Consider the following 18276-nt stretch of genomic DNA (forward strand, 5'->3'; position numbering starts at 1 on the left):
AAGTGCAACATTATGAACCCAGAAAATTTTAAATATTCCAATACATGGTTTTTGCATGCAAAATGTTCTCTTAGTAATGAAAAATGCAGTGCACAGATTATAAAATTTTATAAATGAATAAATTTGCAGGTTGCAATATGTACTACACTGAAGCACCGAAGAAACTGGTATAGGCAAGTGTATTCAAATACAGAGATATTTAAACAGGTAGAATACTGCACTGCTGTCGGCAACACGTATAAAAGACAACAAGACTCTGGTGCAGTTGTTTGATTGGTTACTGCTGCTACAATGGGAGGTTATCAAGATTTAAGTGAGTTTGAACATGGTGTTATAGTCGGTGCACGAGCAACGGGGCACAGCATCTCCGAGGTAGCGATGAAATGGGGATTTTCCCGTATGACTATGAATATAAGGAATCCGGTAAAACATCAAATCTTCAACATCAATGTGGCCAAAAAACAATCCTGCAAGAACAGAACCAATGACAACTGCAGATAATCGTTCAACGCGACAGAAATGCTACCCTTCCGCAAACTGCTGCAGATTTCAATGCTGGGCCATCAACAAGTGTCAGTGTATGAACCATTCAACGAAACTTCATCAATACATGCTTTCAGAACAGAAGGTCTACTCATGCACCTTTGATGACTGCATGACAAAAAGCTTTATGCCTTGCCTGGGCCCGTCAAAACTGCCAGTGGACTGTTGATGACTGGAAACATGTTGCCTGGTCAGACGAGTCTTATTTCAAATTGTATCGAGCGGATGGACGAGTATGGGCACAGAGAAAACCTCATGAATCCATGAATTCTGCATGTCAGCAGGGGACTGTTCAAGCTGGTGGAGTCTCTGTAACGGTGTGGGACATGTGTAGTTGGAGCGTATGGGACCTCTTTTACGTCTAGATATGGCTCTGACAGGCGACACATACATAAGGATCCTGTCTGATCACCTGCATCCATTCATGCCCATTGTGCATTCTAACAGCTTGGGCAATTGCAGCAAGACAATGCGACACCCCACACATCCAGAATTGCTACAAAGTGGCTCCAGGAACAGTCTTCTGAGTTTAAACCCTTCTGCTGGCCACCAAATTCCCTAGACATGGACATTATTGAGCATATCTGGGATGCCTTGCAACATGCTGTTCAGAAGATATCTCCACTCCCTTGTAATCTTATGAAGAGCCCTACAGGATATGTGGTGTCAGTTCCCTCCATCACTTCTTCAGACATTAGTCAGGCCCATTCCAAGTCATGTAGCAGCAATTCTGCATGCTCGCAGTGGAGCTACATGACATTAGGCAGATGTATAAGTTTCTTTGGCTCTTCAGTGTATTTTGAAATGGAGCTTTGAAATTACTGACAGCTATTGTCTATATTTTAATGACTTACAACGACTGCTAGACTGCACATCAGATTGACGTGACACAAGCTAATTAACATGTAAGTTGATAGTTTCAAAAGACAAAATGGTGAATATCTGAGGCCAGAAGTCAAGTGAAACATATAATTTGTATGCAAGTACAAGAACAAAATGCAGTATTGTACCCTGCAAGTTTCACAAACTCCTCAGATACGCATGACAATCAAGATTTCATCTTCTATTTCCACCCCTTCCTTTCCTTTCTTGTTTTTATTTCAAATGTAGACTCATGAATTCTGACAACTGTAATACTCAAATTTGTTTGTAAGAGTATAGTGCAATACACAGTATACTTAAACCTGAACCTAAAATGTTGTTAATGTAACTTGAGAAAGAATTTTTTATGGGCGTTGCGAGAGCATACAATTCTGTCAGTTATTTTTTGTTTTGATCTTGGCAAAAATTTAAATAGCCCATCTCATCCAATTTTCTTTTTGTCTTGTGGTGTTTATATGAAATCAAGAAAATAGTAGATTATCAAAATTACTTTCAATCAGTGTTCAAGTATTTCACATTTCATTGCTATTCACAACTGATCTGCACTGTCTCTATTCTGAAGAGTTGTCTTTCTGTGTAACTGCTTTTATCATTGACCTGTAACTGTTTCCTTCCTTCACATTCTTCTGCATTGTGGCTTCTCACTGCTACATTTCACTTCCTTGCTCATCATTTCAGTTCTTCTTTCCATCAGTGATAAAGGAAGTTTCTTGTGCATCATATTTTGTACTTTCCTCTGCCCTTCAGTAACTTTACACTTTCATGTTACATTGTTATATATTTCCTTATATTCTAACCAATGTTTATACATTGAGTTGATGTAATTTCCTTGCCCCAAAGCTACTTACCTGCTCATCCCCAAACATTGTCCTTCTGATATTATTTTTAAAAATGCAACCAAAAGTGTATTAAAAATGCAACCAAAAGTGTACCAATATTTAGTTTTAGTTCTTTCCATGAATTACCAGTACTTTCACAGAATCTGAAAAATCTTTGCATGTTACTGTATATGTGTAAGCTACCCTAACATATCTGCTAAACTAATTTCCATGTTAGACTCAGAAATAAAATATCTCTGATATTGTACAGTCTACAATAATACCTATAACCAGCACTTTTGGACTTCAGAAATACCCTGGAACATCTTGAAATTTGAAAATTGTTATTTCATTTTAATTCAAATATTGTCAATCATTATTTATGATAGTCAGTACCGCTAAATATTTAAAAGGTGATCTTACTATGATTTTCACAATTGTGAGGAAAATTCTCATCCTCCTCTCGAATAGTTATTGCCTGATAAATGGCTCTGAGCACTATGGGACTTAACATCTATGGTCATCAGTCCCCTAGAACTTAGAACTACTTAAACCCAACTAACCTAAGGACAGCACACAACACCCAGCCATCACAAGGCAGAGAAAATCCCTGACCCCGCCGGGAATCGAACCCGGGAACCCGGGCGTGGGAAGCGAGAACGCTACCGCACGACCACGTATTGCCTGATAACAACAGATGTTGTTAGGAATAAAGCTACTGATAAGCCCACTTGTCAACATATACAACAAAAAATAGTCTGGAAGAAGATCAAAAGAAAAACAAATTATTTCAGATGGAATAATAATCACTACCTGTAGAGTCTTTTCAAAATCTTCAAAAATTTTCAAATCATCTTTCTTTAATCCAGCTTCTTCTTCAGTTTCTCTGTATGCAGTTGTAATATCAGATTCTCCCGGATCTACATGACCTGTAACATGGACGGAAAAGTCAGTGGGCATCCATATTGATGCAGGCATTGTTTCACATTAATGTGTTAGAGAACACAGAGAGGCTAAACAGTAACTGACTATTATTACAGCTAAGTAACAATTTGGAATATACTTTCAATCTGCTGCAAAATTAAATGTGAAAATGCTTTCTTAGCCTGCATATTTTTTTATTTAAATTTTATTATCTTCTTGATGATGATGATGACATTATACCCTACACACAAACTAGGCACGTGTGTGTTGTAATACACTTATGAGCAGTTGAATTAGACACATCTATTAACATAAAGCAACCCTCATCCTGATAATGACAGCAACATCTCATTCAGTGCCTTCCCAAATGAGCTCAACAGAAATGAGGTCAAGTGACCTGAGGAGCCACACAGGAACCGTCATGTCTGTGGAATATTTATGAAACACTGCTGACCAATTCAGGAGGAATTGTTCTCCTGTAAGTACAGGTTAACTGGAGTGTTTTTGCATCCCATATAAAAAACATTTCCCACATATGAACATATCTTCCACCAGCATGACGGCAGTCTGTTGGCAAACAGGATGCGACAGCTGATGTGGCTTTTGACGTACTCGTATCCTGTCATCAGAAACACACACACACACACACACACACACACACACACACACACACACACACACAGAGAGAGAGAGAGAGAGAGAGAGAGAGAGAGAGAGAGAGAGAGAGAGAGAGAGTCATGCAAGCTGTACAAACATGACCACTGTCTGGCCACAGACGTCTGATTGCAGGCAACTTAGCCTGATGGTAGAAGCAATCTGGGCAGTAGGGGTTCAGGAAGTGGATGGGTTGGGGAGGTGGAGGGATAGCAGAATAGGGGTGGGTAGAGTGTAGTGCTTGGTGAAAGAGCATACAGGACCGTTGTGGGGACAGCATGACGCTGCTAGGTGCAGTTGTGAGGTTTGAGGGGTGAGGGTGGGGGGTAGAAAAGGAGAGAAGCTGAGGAGGGAAAAAGCGAAAGACCTTTCAGTGTGATAGTGCAATAGAAGGCTGTGTTGTGCTTGAGGGGTACCAGGGAAGGGCATAGGTGGCCGTAGGCTAAGGACTAGTGAAATCTGCAGACAGAGCAGGAATGGAAAGGTAGGATATATTGCAGGGAGACTTCCCACCAGCACGATTCACAAAAGCTGTGATTGGCAGGAAGGATCCAGATGGCTCGAACTCTCAAGCAGTCAATATAGCGAAGCATGATGTGTTGGGCAGCATGCTTAGCAACTGGACGGTCCAGCTATCTCTTGGTCATAGTTTGTCAGGGACCATTCACGAGGACAGATAACTTGTTCATTGTCAAGCTTCTATGTTGAGGGATTTGGGAAATGATTTTGAGCAAGGATTGAGGATAAGAAATTCTGGAATGTTAATAGAGAGTAATTTGGGGGCAGTGGCAGTGGATCACGGCTGAATGGAGGACAGAACTGAGTCAGGCAGGGTTCAACATTGGTTTTGAATTGAGTTTGAACCAATGTTGAACCCTGCCTAACTCCATTCACTCTCCTATCCAATCATGATCCACCTCTGCTGTCCCAAGCACATTCCCTATTAATGTTCCAGAATTTCTTAACATCAGATCTTGCCTCGCCATTGTTCCCTAAACCCTCAACATGGACACTAATAAATCTGCAGAAAAAACCACAAACCACCACCCAAAAACTGATTATCTTATAATCTTACCACCCGACCACAGCTTCACCACTGTGATTTTGAACTGCGAGGATTACCTGGTAGAAGGATTCTATCACCTATCAGATTCATCCACCTACAAATCCTGCCACAGTGACCTCATTCCGGAAATACAACGGGATATCCAGTCTCTCCTCAAATCCTTAAGCCCATCCAAGAACCTCTCCTGTGAGTCTCTCTCTCACCCCTACCACTCCCCATACACTTCCATCTTCCACAGGCTTCCTAAAGTCTATAAACCCAACCACACAGGATACCCCAATGTGGCCAGTTACTGTGCCCCCACCCAGAGGCTATCTTCTCTTGTGGACCAACACCTTTAGCCTATTACCCAGAATCTACCCTCACATGCCAAAGACACCACCCATTTCCTCCACCAACTCTCCTCAGTTCTTTTTCCTTTACCGCAGGACACCTGGCTTGTCACTATTGATGCCAATTCCCTCTCTACACTAACATTCTTAATGCCAATGGCCTTGCTGCAATTGAACATTACCTTATCACGAGCAGTTGCCTTACCATTTGTCTTTTCGTGCGTGACCCACAGCCAGAACCAAGCTTCCACACGTTGTCAACCATGTGTCTACAACTTGTACTCATGCATACATTATGTATAGTCCCGTACAGGTTAGACGTTGTACTCGCAAGTCACATGCCCAATATCAACAGATAAATGTGATATTACAATGCATGTGTTATTCTGATTACAATGCAAAGTTCCTTTGGGCATGCATGCAGAATAACACAGACACTGCAAAATCATATTTATACAGGGTGATTCAAAAAGAATACCACAACTTTAGGAATTTAAAACTCTGCAACGACAAAAGGCAGAGCTAAGCACTATCTGCCGGCGAATTAAGGGAGCTATAAAGTTTCATTTAGTTGTACATTTGTTCGTTTGAGGCGCTGTCGACTAGGCGTCAGCGTCAGTTGATGCTAAGATGGCGACTGCTCAACAGAAAGCTTTTTGTGTTAATGAGTACGGCAGAAGTGAATCGACGACAGTTGTTCAGCGTGCATTTCGAACGAAGTATGGTGTTAAACCTCCTGATAGGTGGTGTATTAAACGTTGGCATAAACAGTTTACAGAGAATGGGTGTTTGTGCAAAGGAAAAAGTTCTGGACGGCCGAGAACGAGTGATGAAAATGTAGCACGCATCCAGCAAGCATTTGTTCACAGCCCAGGAAAATCGACTCGCAGAGCTAGCAGAGAGCTGCAAATTCCACAATCAACTGTATGGAGAGTCCTACGAAAAAGGTTAGTTATGAAACCTTATCGTCTGAAATTGGTTCAAGCACTGTCTGCAGCTGATAAGATTAAAAGAATCGATTTCTGTGATTTTATCCTTGCTCAAATGGAAACACATGAATCTTTTGTTTCAAAGATTGTGTTTAGTGATGAAGCAACTTCCCACACTAACGGGAAAGTCAATCGTCACAATGTCTGTATATGGGGCACTGAGATTCCGCGGGAAACAACTCAGTATGAACGTGACTCGCCTAAGGTGAACGTTTTCTGTGCCATTTCAGCCAATAAAGTTTTTGGTCCCTTTTTCTTCAAAGGTGCTACTGTAACTGGACTACAGTATCTGGAGATGTTAGAGAATTGGCTGTTCTCTCAGCTCGAACAAGAAGCACAACAATTCATATTTCAGCAGGATGGAGCGCCATCACATTGGCACTTATCTGTCCGTAACTACCTGAACGTCAACTACCCGAGGCGATGGATTGGCCGCCAGGCAGCCCGTGACAGAGCACTTCATCACTGGCCTCCAAGAAGCCCTGATCTTACCCCCTGCGATTTTTTCTTATGGGGGTATGTTAAGGATATGGTGTTTCGGCCACCTCTCCCAGACACCATTGATGATTTGAAACGGGAAATAACAGCAGCTATCCAAACTGTTACGCCTGATATGCTACAGAGAGTGTGGAACGAGTTGGAGTATTGGGTTGATATTGCTCGAGTGTCTGGAGGGGGCCATATTGAACATCTCTGAACTTGTTTTTGAGTGAAAAAAAAAACCTTTTTAAATACTCTTTGTAATGATGTATAACAGAAGGTTATATTATGTTTCTTTCATTAAATACACATTTTTAAAGTTGTGGTATTCTTTTTGAATCACCCTGTATATCTCTCACCATGTCCTGAAATGAGGAATGCCCTACCCACCATCCTCCTCGCCTCTCCCACAGTAGTATCCCGATGCCCATCAAACCTATGCAATACCCTTGTCCATCCCTGCTCCTAACCCCTTGCCTCATGGCACATACACCTGTATGTAAAACCTATCTCATACATCCTCCTACCATCACCTATTCCAGTCCAGTCACAAGCACCATCCAATCAAATGCAGGGCTACCTCTGAAAGCATCACGTGATCTACAAACTAAGCTGCAACCACTGTGCTGTGTTCTATGTGGGTTTGACAACCAACAAGCTGTCTGCCCATATGAATAGTACCTGACAAACTGTGGCCAAGAGAGAGCGGGACCACCCAGTTGTTGAGCATGCTACCCAACACAACATGATTCACTTCAATGACTGCTTGAGAGCCCGAGCCATTTGGATCTTTCATACCAACTGCAGCTTTGCTGAAATGTGCAGATGGGATCTCTCCTTGCAATATATCCTACCTTCCTGTACCTTCCCTGGTCTCAAACTTCACTAGACTCTGTCCTCCTCCCAGCTATCCCCTTCCTATCCCCTTGTGCCACTCCAGCACTACACGGCCTTCTATTCTACAATCACACCGAATGGTATCTCTCTTTTTCCTTCCTCAACTCCTCTCCTTTTCTGCTCCCCTTACTCCTCCCCCCCCCCCCCCACCCTCAAACCTTACGACTGCACCTAGCAGCCCCATCCTGCCCCCACAACGTCCCTGCATGCTCCTACAACCACCACTACACCCTGCCCATCGCTACTCTGCTATCCCATCTCCCCCACAACACAGATTATTTCTCCCATCAAGCACAGTTGCTCACAGTCCAACCTCTGGGCTAGAGACAGTGGTCATGTGTGGGTGTGAGTTGTGCTTGTGTGAATTTGTGTTTTCAACAACAGGAGATGGCCTTTTGGCCAAAAGGTCACATGTACAACAGTCTTTTTGTGTGTGCTTGTCTGCATCTCCTCTATAAGGTGAGTAGCAGTTCATTCTTTCCATAAATTGTAATTATTATACCCAGGATTTTCTATTGTTTAAATAAAATTATAATATACTCATGGCAAACTTTATAAAAAAAGAAGAATTAGCTAAAAAAGCCAAAAAGGTGCTAAAAATTATTTCCTTGTACTTGTGAAAGTCTAATACAAATAAAAACAGGGAAAGTGAAGGCCCACTGTGAGCACAAGTGAATGCTGGTTAACAGTTCATGAAACGGATGACAAAAGTGATTACATAAAAACCTGAGTCTCTGCTTCAAAATACTGATTAATAATGAAATGGAAAAACATATAGAATTGTAATAGTATGATCCAGATAATCATGGTTCCTACAATTTTTGGCAGGGGTCCAGACAACATGCAAAACCTTCAAATATTTTCACATTTGTCTCAATGTTATTTAATACAGTGGAAAAATTGTCATGAAAGATTGCCATCCTGTTGTCAGCACTTTGGTGTGGCACACTGTGATATGACAAGCACTGCATAGTGGTGGGACCACCTGCTGGAGGAGGTGCCAATGTATCTGAGTCCAGCGTCCTATGCTCAGTTGTGTCAACGGCAGTTCTTTTCATTTGTGTGAATGGAGCAATGTTCACCATGGCAAAATTGTCAGCTTCACCAGCTTCCTGCTCAATTATTGGATAACAACACACCATGGGATAGCAGGAGGCAGTACATTCCTTGCCTCATGTGCCTCACTTACTCCCATGATAGACTGCTTATGTCCCAGGGTATGCATGTGGCCTGGTACTTCTGTTCCATGACACTGTAGGAAGTGAAGTGCCTTTTATATGTATGAGGCTGCTGTATCTGCTGGGCACATATGCTGAACAGTCTGTAGGGCACTTAAGGAAACAGAGAAAATGAGAAATTTATTGTGCCAACTGCACCTCATCTGCTCTTGTGTCTTTAGCATTCCACAGAGCTCTGCAAGAAATACTGTAAATTTGTCTGGAATTCTAACCATAAAGATACTGTCTGGAAAAACTACTGAGCAGTGAACAGTATGGCCTGGCATAGACCAAACAGTGTAACTAACTTTTAAATTAAAGGGCACATCTTAAAAATTTGTACAAAGCTTGTTTAAAACCTGTTGTTGTTGTGGTCTTCAATCCTGAGACTGGTTTGATGCAGCTTTCCATGCTACTCTATCCTGTGCAAGCTTCTTCATCTCCCAGTACCTACTGCAACCTACATCCTTCTGAATCTGCTTAGTGTATTCGTCTCTTGGTCTCCCTCTACGATTTTTACCCTCCACGCTGCCCTCCAATGCTAAATTTGTGATCCCTTGATGCCTCAAAACATGCCCAACAACCGATCCCTTCTTCTAGTCAAATTGTGCCACAAACTTCTCTTCTCACCAATCCTATTCAATACCTCCTCATTAGTTACGTGATCTACCCACCTTATCTTCAGCATTCTTCTGTAGCACCACATTTCGAAAGCTTCTATTCTCTTCTTGTCCAAACCAGTTATCGTCCACGTTTCACTTCCATACATGGCTACACTCCATACAAATTCTTTCAGAAACGACTTCCTGACACTTAAATCTACACTCGATGTTAACAAATTTCTCTTCTTCAGAAACGATTTCCTTGCCATTGCCAGTCTACATTTTATATCCTCTCTACTTCGACCATCATCAGTTATTTTACTCCCTAAATAGCAAAACTCCTTTACTACTTTAAGTGTCTCATTTCCTAATCTAATTCCCTCAGCATCACCCGATTTAATTTGACTACATTCCATTATCCTTGTTTTGCTTTTGTTGATGTTCATCTTATACCCTCCTTTCAAGACACTGTTCATTCCGTTCAACTGCTCTTCCAAGTCCTTTGGTGTCTCTGACAGAATTACAATGTCATCGGCGAACCTCAAAGTTTTTACTTCTTCTCCATGAATTTTAATACCTACTCCGAATTTTTCTTTTGTTTCCTTTACTGCTTGCTCAATATACAGATTGAATAACATCGGGGAGAGGCTACAACCCTGTCTCACTCCTTCCCCAACCACTGATTCCCTTTCATGCCCCTCGACTCTTATAACTTCCATCTGGTTTCTGTACAAATTGTAAATAGCCTTTCGCTCCCTGTATTTTACCCCTGCCACCTTCAGAATTTGAAAGAGAGTATTCCAATCAACATTGTCAAAAGCTTTCTCTAAGTCTACAAATGCCAGAAACGTAGGTTTGCCTTTTCTTAATCTTTCTTCTAAGATAAGTCTTAAGGTTAGTGTTGCCTCAAGTGTCCCAACATTTCTACGAAATCCAAACTGATCTTCCCCGAGGTCGGCTTCTACCAGTTTTTCCATTTGTCTGTAAAGAATTCGAGTTAGTATTTTGCAGCTGTGACTTATTAAACTGATAGTTTGGTAATTTTCACATCTGTCAACACCTGCTTTCTTTGGGATTGGAATTATTATATTCTTCTTGAAGTCTGAGGGTATTTCGCCTGTCTCATACATCTTGCTTACCAGATGGTAGAGTTTTGTCATGACTGGCTCTCCCAAGGCCATCAGTAATTCTAATGAAATGTTGTCTACGCCCGGGGCCTTGTTTCGACTCTGGTCTTTCAGTGCTCTGTCAAACTCTTCATGCAGTATCTTATCTCCCATTTCGTCTTCATCTACATCCTCTTAAAACCTGGCACACAAGATTTCTTGTACATTTCCAAATTTAAAAACAGCCTTGGTCTCACTACTAACCAACAGAAATACTTGCACCAAATCTGTGTTAAAATGTTCAGGTCCATTACACCTAGCTCTGCAAGTTGCTCCTCGACTCCAGTCCCATCTTCTTATGTTATTAAAAGATTCAGTCATTCTGTTCTTCACTGGACAAGAAGAGTAAAGATCAGAGACTGGGGGAATTGGCCAGACTTTATATGCATGTTGCACCGTGAGGAACTTTTGCCAGATGGTTAGAGGTGGTTCCCTAATCACAGCACAGAGAATGGATATAGTGCCTGTCCTGAAGGCTCCTGTTGCCATCTAATGCCCCCTGTAGTTAACTGAGTCCAAAATCTCTAAATATGGTGACTGTGTTGAAACATGTACAATCCTAGACTTAAAACCAGGCTATTGCTGCAGAGGCTGAGTAGAAGTCATTCACTTAAGGTGGCCAATGTAATCGGCTGTCTCTCAGATTTCTAAGACAGGCCAAATGCATGGTCTGGCAACACTGTAGGATGTCGAACTGTATAGAGGAAGTGCTGCCACTCTTCACGAGCTGTTAAGAGTGCTGTATCTGCTCATGGTCTAGAGGTAACTGTCATGCTGTGTAGAAATAACATCTTTAGTTTGAGTCCATTTCATTTCCTGTATTTTTAAATTGCATTTTGGTTGATTGCTAAAGTCATCAGTTTCATATCCGCCTTAATAGCTGAGATGTCAGTGCCTGGGTTCGATTCCCTGCTGGGATGGAAATTTTCTCCGCTCACAAACTGGGTGTTGTACTTTGTTCATCATCATATCATACCCATCGACACGCACACCACCGAAGTGGTGTCAACTAAGACGACTTGCACCAAGTGACTAGTCTACCTGATGGGGGGTTCTAGCCATACGGCACTTCATTTCATCAGTTTCACGGAACCTCAAGGATCATTTGCTTCACCTTCTAACCCACCTGTAACTGCAAGAACTTCCAGGAACAATTCGCCGAACAGCTCTTGGCTGCATCAAGATGAGATCAGTTTATGATTGAGTTTCCTTACCTTGCAGTGGCCACCGGCCACACGCCAAATGAATGCTGCACAGGGTTATGAGTGTATTTGTCAACTGCCATTGTCTTACCTGGAGTTCTAGTATTTATCTTATAGCTATGTATTAGATGTTGCATGCTTGAAACTTAAGAAACTTGTACAAGAGTTGTAAAATACACTTTCAAGTGGGAAAAGGTCAAACATTTGCAACATATTATTCACTCTGGATTTAAAAGAGAGGTGAAGGCAGCAGAAGTGGCTCAGAATCTTTTTATTGCATGTGACATGAATGCCTTTGGGCAAAACATGTTGGAAAAGGATTTTATTGTTTCAAGAAAGATCATTCTGGTATAAATGATTTTCCACATTCAGGAAGACTCAGCAGCAGACACATGTGGTTAACTGCAACCATTTAAGTGCCATGTGACATTTGGATTCTATAGGCAAGATTCAAAAGTCAAGTGTAGGAGTACTCTAAGCTGTCATTCCAAGCAATAAAAATCAAACAGCAATTATTACTGCATTTCTACTTGAACACCATCAGTTCATACACTGAGCATTCCTATGCAATATTGTTACTGATGGCTAGTTATGATACATAAACTACTTAAGTAGGTTATTATTATTATTATTATTATTATTATTATTATTATTATTATTATAAGAGGTGATCGGTGCTCAACATCATGGTCATCAGCACCCTGACCAAAAATTCAGCTAATCTCGTGGGTGGGGACAAAGGCTGTCCCCACATGCGGAGTAGTTTATAATGTATTAAAATGTGCCTCCCTTCCCCACCAATTTAGGGCATCCTACAGTGTTACCACACCATGCATTTGGCCTGGCTTAGAAAGCTGAGAGACGTCGGTGATGTTGACCACCTTATGTGGATTACTTTGAGTTAGTCTCTGCAGCAGCAGCCGGGTTTTAAGTCTAGGACTGTACATATTTCAGTACATGTCACCATATTTAGCGACCTTGCAGACTTAGTCTTTACAGCAGTAGCCGGGTTTTACGTCTAGGACTGTACATGTTTCAGCACTGTCACCATATTTAGAGACCTAACACTCAGTTAATTTTGTAAACTGTCAGTTCACAAAACTTCACCACCCTTGTAATACTGAAACCAGTATCTGTGAGGACGATGGGCAAATCTACATCGAGACTGAGGGCTGTCCTAATATCAGTTTACAGGACACACATTGCCACAGTACGCTGAAGTGAAAGTGATACGCCACAAACTATACAGTGTTTTGGATCCTTCTGCTGGAGGAGGAAGCCAAGTGTTAAATGGCTATTTCCAATGCATAGTCTGTTAAGTAGAACTTCCTTCCAGCGGTGAGACTGACATGAAGTCTGCCATGCCTTTGTGGTCGATTTGAGTGACTGCAGTTTGTTTTCTGTCACCTGCAACCATTCAGTCTCCCTCTGATGCATGATGAATTGGTCATAAAATGAGATGATGGCGTGCAACGGGATGGGACATTGGTGGACAGCACCATCCCGACAAGCTTTCTTGGCGGCTTTGTTGTTGCCCTGTATCCTAATGTGACTGGGTACCCAACAAAAGAGCAGAACAACTGATGACATTCTCTTGCTGCTATCCACCCGTATAAACAACATTAACACTGTAGTATGTACTTAAAATGGACAAACACAAAGTTGTAAAAACATAATCTGGAGTACAAGTTTTCTCATGGGGCCAATTCCTGAACAGCTGTTCAAAGGTGGGTTGGACCAATGAACTAAATGTCACTGACTGAGGTGATGTTGAGATTTTCAGCACCTGTCGAGCCAAAAGGATAAATCACGGAAACTAGAGTGGTGATACACCAGCCTCTGCACACAGACTCTGAACTGGGCTAGTCCGAAAGGCTCCAGTCGGTATTTGAATGCCCTCATGATGGATAGCATCTAACATCTTGAGGTAGGAAGGATGGGCTGATCCATAGACCATGCTGCCATAATCTAAACATGATCAAACAAATACCCCATAAACTGCAGGAGACGGGACCTGATAGCTTCCCATGTTTTTCCGCTAAAGCATTTCAAAATATTCAAAGACTGGAAGCCCTTTGTTCATAGGTCTTTCAGGTGTGAGAGCCAAGTTAATTTCAAGTCAAATAATAAACCCAAAATGCTCACAGTTTCTTGAAACCATAAAATATTGTCCCTCACTGTGAGCACTGGTTGGCTAAAACTTCGACAACAATGGTTAAAAATGACACACATAGTCTTCTCACATGAGAAGTGAAAACCAGTTGTCCTGGCCCAGGTTTTCAGCTCCTAATGGTCAGCTGTAGCTGCCTCGTCATCTTTATAAGATCAGAGGAAGAGTAGAAGACTGCAAAGTCATTCCACTATAACGATGGTAACAATGTGACACTGAGGACACTGCCTTGGGGAACCCCATTCTCTTTAACATAGAAGTCAAACAAGGCATCGCCAACACGATATTGACAATGCCATTCCTAGAAAGAATTGGATAATAAGTGGCAGGCGTCCACATAGTTCCCATGCATAAAGTTGGTGAAGAATGTTTTAACTCCAAGTAATGTTATATACTTTTTTGAGGTCAAAAAACACACCAACGAAATGGTTCTGCCATAAGGAGGACTCCTGTATTGCCATCTCCAGTAGCATTAAGTTGTCAAGGGTGGAATGGTAGCACCCGAAACTACACTGGGAGTGGTTCAGGTGACCTCAGAATTCGAGTAGCCAGATGAGGCGGCAGTAAACCATGCGTTCAAGAGTCTTACCCATACAAGTGAAAAAGGGCTACACTCTGGTAACTGTTAGGGGCACTATGGTCCTTGCCTGATTTCCAGAATGGAATTAATATTGTCTCCTTCAAAGTCATGGGGCACTGTCCATCAAACCAGATCTGATTGAAATGAGAGAGGAGCTGGAATTTCCTGGCAGATTAAAACTGTGTGCCAGACCGAGACTCGAACTCGAGACCTTTGCCTTTCGCGGGCAAGTGCTCTACCAACTGAGCTACCCAACCACGACTCACGCCCCGTCCTCACACCTTTACTTCTGCCAGTACCTCATCTTCTACCTTCCCAACTTTACAGAAGCTCTCCTGCGAACCTTGCAGAACTAGCACTCCTGAAAGAAGTAAACCTGTGAGGATGGAGCGTGAGTCGTGCTTGGGTAGCTCAGTTGGTAGAGCACTTGACCGCGAAAGGCAAAGGTCCCGAGTTCGAGTCTCGGTCTGGCACACAGTTTTAATCTGCCAGGAAGTTTCATATCAGTGCACACTCCACTGCAGAGTGAAAATCTCATTCGAGAGAGGAGCTGTCTTTTTGATTCAGGGCACAGATGATGAAGCATGGCATAATGGATCACATCAGGACCTAGAGCAGTGTTTCTGGCTGTATGATCATTTATTTCTTGTGATATTGGCATGTGCCATAAAACCCTCTTCTGAAAACTCCTTGCTATGAATCAGGCTGTACCATCAAGTCATAATACTGCAGTGGAATTCCTGGCTGTTTGCAGATACGAGTGTATACAGTGGTTCTTAGCTAGTAATCTATGGATCTGATCTAGTGTATCTCAAGAGGGTTCATCTGCCCCTCCGTTTTCTACACCCATGCACCCGGCAAAGTGCAGTGCTCCACTAGCACAAGAATTTAGCCCAGTCTGCACTCGACTGAGCATCCTTCCTGGTGTCCGTATGTGACTATTTCTACCTGCCTTTTCCACTAAAACGATTTCATAACTTTAAGACAGGTTAAGACTATATGTATATTTGACACACTAGCGGTTCCACTGGATGTGTAAGCCTTACTACGGGTTCCTGGAATATGTACACTTCAACTTTTCCCAATGAAGTGAGTACCTTAGTGTAAAAAGCGACCACTGCTAAACAATGTCTATTGAACCTACATAGATACTCTGCAAGCCACTGTACGTTCGTAGCAGAGGGTACTCTGTACCACTACTTGTCATTACCTTTCCTGTTCCACTCGCAAATAGAGCAAGGGAAAAACAACTGTCTATACACCTAATTTCTCATATCTTATCTTTGTGGTTCTTACACACAATGTATATTGGCAGCAGTAGAATCGTTCCGAAGTCAGCTTCAAATGCCGGTTCTCTAAATTTTTTCAATAAGTGTATCTCAAAAAGAACATTGTCTTCCCTCCAGGGATTCCCACTTGAGTTTCCAAACATTTCTTTAACACTCATGTGTTGTTCGAGCCTACCAGTAACAAATCTAGCAGCCCACCTCTGAATTGCTTCGATGTCTTCCTTCAATCCGACCTCATACAGATCTCAAGCATTCGAGCAGTACTCAAGAATAGGTCGAAGCAGCGTCATATATATGGTCTCCTCCACAGACTCATTCCTAAAATTCTCCCAATAAACCAAAGTCGACCATTTACCACAGTTCTCACATGCTCATTCCACCTAATATCACTTTTCATTGTTATGCCCATATATTTAAACAACTTGACTGTGTCAAGCAGGACACCAGTAATACTGTAACTGAGCATTACAAGTTTGATCTTCCTGGTCATCTGCATTAACTTACATTTTTCCTCATTTAGGGCTAGCTGCCATTCATCACACCAACTGGAAATTTTCTCTAAGTCATCTTGTATCTTCCAACAGTCACTCAACTTTGACGCCTTACTGTACACCCCAGCGTCATAAGCAAACAACCACAGATTGCTGCCTGCCCTGTCCGCCAAATCATTTATGTATATAGAAAACAACAGCAGTCCTATCACACTTCCCTAAGCCACTCCTGACAATACCCTTGTCTGTGATTAACACTCGCCATCAAGGACTACATACTGTTTTCTATTATTTAAGAAGTCTTCAAGCCACTCACATATCTGTGGACTTGCTCGTACCTTTGGTAACAGCTTTCAATGGGGCACTGTGTCAAGTGCTTTCCAGAAATCTGGAAATATGGAATCTGCCTGTTGCCCTTCATCCACAGTTCTCAGTATATCATGAGAGAAAATGGCAAGCTAAGTTTCGCATGAGCGATGCTTTCTAAAACTCAGTCTCAAAAAAGTTTATTATATTCGAAGTGAGAATACATTCAAGGATTCGGCAGCAAATAGAAGTTAGGGATATTGGTCTGTAATTTTGCGGGTCTGTTCTTTTATCCTTCTTATATACCGGAGTCACCTATGCTTTTTTCCAGCTGCTTGGGACTTTGTGCTGTGCAAGAGATTCTCAATAAATGAAAGCTAGGTAAGGTGCCAATGCCATAAAGCTCTCTTTGTAAAATCAAATTGCGATTCCATCCGGACCTGGTGATTTACCTGCTTTCAAATCTTTCAGTTTTTTCTCTACGCCAGGTATGCTTATTATTATGTCGTCCATAAGGGAGTCTGTCCGATGGTCAAAGTACGATATGTTTGCAGGATTCTTCTGTGTGAACGATTTCTTCAGTCTGAAATTTAAAACTTTGGCTTTAGTTTGCTATCTTCAACTCCCAAACAAAACTGGTCAACAAGGGACTGAATGGAAGCCTTAGACTGCTTAGTGATTTTATGTAATACCAGAAATTTCTCAGGTTCTCTATCAGATCTTTTGTTAAAGTGCGATGGTGGTAGTAGTTGTACGCTTTGTGTATACATTTTTTGACAGATGCACGAATCCCTACTAAACTTTGCTTGTCATAATTTGTGCAATCCCTTTTGAACTGACAGTGCAACAACCTCTGCTTCCTCAGCATCTGCCGAATGTTGTTTTTAAAGCATGGTGGATTTCTTCCATCTTATATCCACTTACAAGGCACTTAACTCTCAAGACCATGATTTACAATGTGCTTAAACTTTGCCCATAATTTCTCTATATCCTTCTTACTGGAACTAAGCGATTCCAATTCACTGTCTAAGAGAGATACTAATAACTGATGATTTGCTCTACCTAGCAGAAACACTCTCCTAGCTTCCTTGACTGATTTATTAACTTTCGTCATCATAGTTGCTATAATGACATGATCACTAATCCCCATTGCTATACTGACATTGTCGATAATGTCCGGCCTATTTGTAGCTACAAGGTCTAAGATACTTCCATTGTGTGTGGGCTGCTGAGCTAGCTGCTCAAGACAATTTTCAGAAAATGAGTTCAAAAGTATTTCGCATGACTGTCTATCCACATCCCCCACAAAGAATCCATAGACATACCAATCTATTATCGCAGTTTAAAGTAACCTCCAATTAGTATTGTATGATCTTGGTTTTTACGTGCTACTGACCATAGACTTTCTTTTAATGACTCTAAAGCTGTCACAACAAATCAGTTGGACAGTAAAAACATAACAGGTGTAGGTAAAACCAAGTTATTTGTTGATGTGTTCAGATGTCTTCACTGTCATATTCAGCTTTGACCCCAAAAGAAACAATATTTTTGTCAACTGCAATGAACACCCCCCTCCTGTGGCCTCTAAACTGTCTTTCCGATATACATTCCACATGACACACTAAATACCTCTGAGCTTTCCACTTCAGATTTCAAACAGCTCTCAGT

At 41.7% G+C, this 18276-nt stretch overlaps 1 protein-coding gene across 1 annotated transcript in view; it reads right to left on the bottom strand.

Moving 5' to 3' along the window:
• Positions 1-18276, bottom strand: part of LOC124612772 (bis(5'-nucleosyl)-tetraphosphatase [asymmetrical]) — a 55326-nt gene that overhangs the window by 7112 nt on the left and 29938 nt on the right. The window contains exon 3 of the mRNA XM_047141166.1: positions 3057-3172. Within this exon, the coding sequence (XP_046997122.1) occupies positions 3057-3172 (116 nt within the window). The remainder of the gene's footprint in view (positions 1-3056; positions 3173-18276) is intronic.

The sequence above is a fragment of the Schistocerca americana genome, chromosome 4 (genome assembly GCF_021461395.2).
Source record: "Schistocerca americana isolate TAMUIC-IGC-003095 chromosome 4, iqSchAmer2.1, whole genome shotgun sequence".
NCBI classification, from domain to species: domain Eukaryota; kingdom Metazoa; phylum Arthropoda; class Insecta; order Orthoptera; family Acrididae; genus Schistocerca; species Schistocerca americana.